A 4,657-nucleotide genomic window follows, 5' to 3' on the forward strand; every position below is an offset into this window, starting at 1 on the left:
ATATCCGACACGTCAGAATGTTATATATAAGTAATAAGTACACTAAATACTTTCAATATATTACGACTGTATTTCGTATAAAAAAAGAAATTATTCATGAAAAGGATTAATCTTCAACTACGTGACTTCGCCTTTTTACAACTAGTATTTGCTTTTTCCTGATCCTAGACAGCAATTAAATATCCACCTATTGCATAATGCAAGTAGTATTTTAGTTTTAATGTATTAAATCAAATTAGGCAACAACTAAGAGAGCTTTATTCGCTCAATTCACTATGGTTTTAACTTTAAACCGTAAATAGGTGACAAGCCAAGGCTGCGCAGTGCAGTAGGGTCAGTTAGGAATGGCAGCACAAAGAAAATGAAAGTTGTCGCACACTCAAACAAAACAATGTGCTCACTAAAACAACATTTAATTGCGTATTTTTATTATAACAACAAATCTATGAAAGAACGTAGTATTCCATTATCGTTAACATTTCTAGCCTTTGGATGCCTATGCGATTGTGAGGTTGGATGTACTTTGTGATATTCTTTATTTTGTGTTGTGATTGAAGACGAATGCCTCGCAGGTTTCAGTTGATGCATTCCAACTACGTGGCCAAGTGGAACTCCAACTAAACCGGGCCGATAGAGCATTTGGGGCTCGTGATTATACTCTTGGACGGGTTTTAAATGAGCTAAAAAAAGCGGAAACAGTTAATATGATAGTTTTCCAATATAACTCAGCATCTCATAATTTGACAAGAACCGTTGATCCAAAAAAGAATTGGCGGTGGTAAAACTAGAGACATAAAAAAAAAAACATCTTACAAACAAAATAACATAGGTAGTGGATATATGTTACCTTGAAACTTTTGTGAAAAATATAAGTTTTAATAGGTAATAATAATATTATTATATTGTATATGATTATTAAAATATACAAACCTGATGGGCTTAGCTGCATTTGAGGTCTATACGGATTGGTGCCAAAATAACCTCCAGGGGGAGGACGTGTCGGGCTATACGTGTTTTTCTCTGCGCGAATTGTTGTGGTTTTTGGTTTTTTATAATGACCATGTATAAAACTAAACGGACCGTTAAAAAAGCGTTTATTCGCTTGCCCTTGCTTTTTCTGAGTAACTGAGGACGAAGAAATACAGAAATGTTAACTAAAGAATATCTAATTATGTTTATAGTTGGATGATGGAATGTTTGTTGTTGTTTCGTGCAAAAGCAAATAATCCGATTTCCATAAAAAAATTAACAAGGTAGAATAGGCATACACATACGGTTTGATATGATAACATTGACAATATCAATAAGCACTCTAATATAGTAATGTCTACAGGCTAACGGAAAAAATACATCAGTACAGTGATATTTAACTTAAACTAAAACTTGAAACCTTTTTTAATTCTTCTAAACTTATTCTTTTACAACTGATGACGTTTTTATAATGCCTATTTTTTAAATACCTCCTACCATTTATTAGTTACACCTCTTTCACACATTTATGACATTGTAACCTGCGGACCTGCAAGTGTATCCAGTAAATTGTTATAATTGAGGTCATTGTGACATGTGACCTTAATAGGTTTTTATTTGAATTGCAATTTTCAATATCAAACGGACGCAATTAAATCTATGCCTAGATATTTAACGATAGTTACCTGAGCTCAAATCATTTTCGTCATAATCCTCTATTTCGCCACAGTCTTCAGGATCGTCTGCTTGTGGTTCTTCTTGAAGACCACCTGGGTAATTTCCTTGTACATCATCAGGTACAAATAAACTAAAAATATGCCCAAAAGTCCGAGCGTTATTATTACTTGAGATTCGCCTATGTGGAGCTATTTTGTTCGTTGGACATGGTTTCACTGTAATTGCCTTTATATTGTCGGCCACATATATTACCTGAAGATCAATTATATTTCTTAAATTTAATTAACACAATTTACAATTATTATTACACTCAAACAAACTGTATCAAAATAGGTATACGTACAAGTAAGATTTCCACTAAACAGATAGGTGTAGAATTCATTTTTATCTCATATATTTGTTACAATACATTACTCTGCGATAACAAACCGATATCTGAATGTACAATTTTAAAAGACCCTTCCGAGTAAAGCTCGAGGTTTCCCACGCGCAAAACGAATGCGTAAATCCTTGGGCAACGACCGCTCCTTTTACGAAAGGAAAAGTTAAAAATATCCGAATTTAACGAAATTGACCCAAAATATAACTGCTAATGACATGTAAATTGAAAACAGTGGGAGGATTCTATTAAAATTAAAAATATTTTTGTCATTTTTTTTACTAAAATAAACATATAAAGATTAAAAAAGTTTATAAGGTTTAACGGTTGTTTGTTATTCCCACACATGACATCCACTGAATGTATTTTGATGATACTTGGCTGTAATAATGGCTTACGTACCACAAAAATAACATATGCTATAGAAATTCTTAGTGTTACCAGCGGGATCGCCCGGGTGTGAAACCGCACAGCTAGTAGTTATGTTTAAATAAGTCAACGTGAAAGCTATTCTTACCGTCTATTTTACGATTTTAAAATAGAGAGAGAGCATCGAGGAATATCTAATTCTTCAATTAAAAAATCCTACTAATATTATCAATGCGAAAGTTTGTAAGGATGTGTGTGTGTGTTTGTTGCTCTTTCACGCAAAAACTACAGATCTGATTGCAATGAAATTTGGTACGTAGACAGCTGGACAACTGGAATAACATATAGGCAGCTTTTTACCCCGCTATTCCTGCGGGATACGAACTTACGCGGGTGAAACCACAGGGCGCAGCTAGTAATGTATATTTACATTCCGTTTTGCAAAAGGTTACACATCCGCAGAGTAATACGTGATAATATACCTAATAGAGTTAATACGTGGAAACTAATTTTAATTGTAAAATTTCTAATTGTATTCGGTGTTTACAATTTGGTTCTAAAAATCTAACGGGAATCTTGTTTCCAACCTTATTTATTATGTCCCTATTCACGAAATTTAGAAATTATATTGGAATTATATCTTTACTGGCATTTTAAAGCTGAAAAGTTTTTTACTTATTTATTTGGTTGAACGGCATTCTAATCAGTCGATCGGTCAGAAAAATACATTTAATGTTTAGTTAAAGTCGGAGCTCCCTCGGTCTTTTAGATATTCAACATATTCACATTTCACATTCTACATTGAATATTCGTTATCATCGTTTAATATTCGATAGCGCATCTTTCAATTGATACTTTACCAAAATCAGATTGAATATTTTACTTCATTTGGAATCTTACCACCAGAAAGAGTAGCAAGGGTGTAATTTTCTTTTAATTTTCGAAAGTGACGAGTATCTTGAAAACCGTAGGCGCTTTACTTAAATATATGCAGGGTATTTTATAAAATAAGATCAAATAATACACAATTAACAATAATCAATAATCCGAGGGACCAGCGGATCATCAATGGATAATCTTAGAAAAAAATTGTTTTGATGGCAGACGAAGTTTGATACAACTTGCAAAGTTGTATCATGTAAAATAAAGTTGTATCAGGTCAGCTAGTTAAACAAGATAGCACATTCGATTGCTGCTTCATTGTTGTTAGATTAATACCGAAATTAATAAAAAATTTACTTTCAATAATATAATATGCTAACACTTTTAATAATAAATATACAAATTAGGATAAAGATGATTAGACAAGTATTTTATTATGTAAAGCTTTAATAAAAAATATGAGACCATCGCTGACACCCAAAAAAGGATGTTATGTTGCGTACATCTTTAAATTTATCGTTGACTGAAATTGGAGAGTTCTCGCAACTCATAATTTAATTTCTTAATATATTTAAGCTTGACCTAGATCTATTAAATAGAAGTGGAAGTAGTTGAAAATTATTTGAATGAAATTAAAAATATTTACGGTAAAGGTATTCATTTTCATTATGGTCTTAGTGGCACTTTTATAAGATCATTTACTACATATCCTTCAATTATTAAAACAAAATGTTTTACACAATATTATATTGTTAATTTTACATAATATTATAAAAATAAGGAGGTTATTATATGCACCATACGCTTTAATAAACTGTCAAGGTAATTGCGAAAATTATTATATTTTTTAATTCAGTGCAAATTTCAGTATTCACAATTAATTTAATCCCACATGTTCTTGTTAAAACTATAACATACATCCATTACCTAGCTACATTTTGAGTGATAAAAGCCTTCGTAAAAAGATAAAAGCACAATTATTATAACAGTCGAGCTCGCTTCGGCAGCTAACTGCGAATGAACTCTATCATGCAAGCAAGGTGAAACAAGGAAAATTGCCAAATAAAACATATATGAATTTGTAGCTAATTGTATTTGTATTGTAGCCAACCATGATTTTGCTGCTCGCGCCGATCACCATATATCGAAAATAATTTTATATACAAAATTTTACGCCATTTTGGAGGTTCATCCCATTTAAACTATTTAGTTTCAAAAGGGCAACCTAGGATTATTTCGTATTTTTAGCAATTATGTTAAAATACATTTTGATAGATTTTGCATTTTCTTTGCTTTAATTACACTAGCTGTGACCCGCGGTCGAAACCGCGTAAGTCCGTATCCCGTAGGAATATCGGAACAAAAAGTGCCTATGTGTTA

The 4,657-nt window shown here is 32.0% G+C and overlaps 1 protein-coding gene across 1 annotated transcript; it reads right to left on the reverse strand.

The window, feature by feature from the left end:
* Positions 1-411: 411 nt before the first annotated feature.
* On the reverse strand, positions 412-2,145 carry LOC119837060. Its single transcript, XM_038362553.1, has 4 exons — positions 1,991-2,145; positions 1,656-1,899; positions 931-1,125; positions 412-680 (listed from the first exon to the last, which is right to left on the reverse strand). Exons 1-4 carry the CDS (start codon positions 2,027-2,029, stop codon positions 430-432), a joined length of 729 nt encoding a protein of 242 aa, XP_038218481.1. The 5' UTR covers positions 2,030-2,145; the 3' UTR covers positions 412-429.
* Between the last annotated feature and the right edge of the window lie 2,512 nt (positions 2,146-4,657).

This window comes from Zerene cesonia, chromosome 3, assembly GCF_012273895.1.
Source record: "Zerene cesonia ecotype Mississippi chromosome 3, Zerene_cesonia_1.1, whole genome shotgun sequence".
Taxonomy (NCBI): domain Eukaryota; kingdom Metazoa; phylum Arthropoda; class Insecta; order Lepidoptera; family Pieridae; genus Zerene; species Zerene cesonia.

Bases quoted from the DNA above. Each gene is read 5' to 3' on its own strand.
- LOC119837060 (XM_038362553.1), bottom strand. From the start codon at position 2,029: ATGAATTCTACACCTATCTGTTTAGTGGAAATCTTACTT. The intron at 1,126-1,655 runs GTAACTATCGTT...CTTCGTCCTCAG, and splicing joins CGAAAATGATTTGAGCTCAG to TTACTCAGAAAAAGCAAGGG. The intron at 681-930 runs GTTTGTATATTT...CGCTTTTTTTAG, and splicing joins AATGCAGCTAAGCCCATCAG to CTCATTTAAAACCCGTCCAA.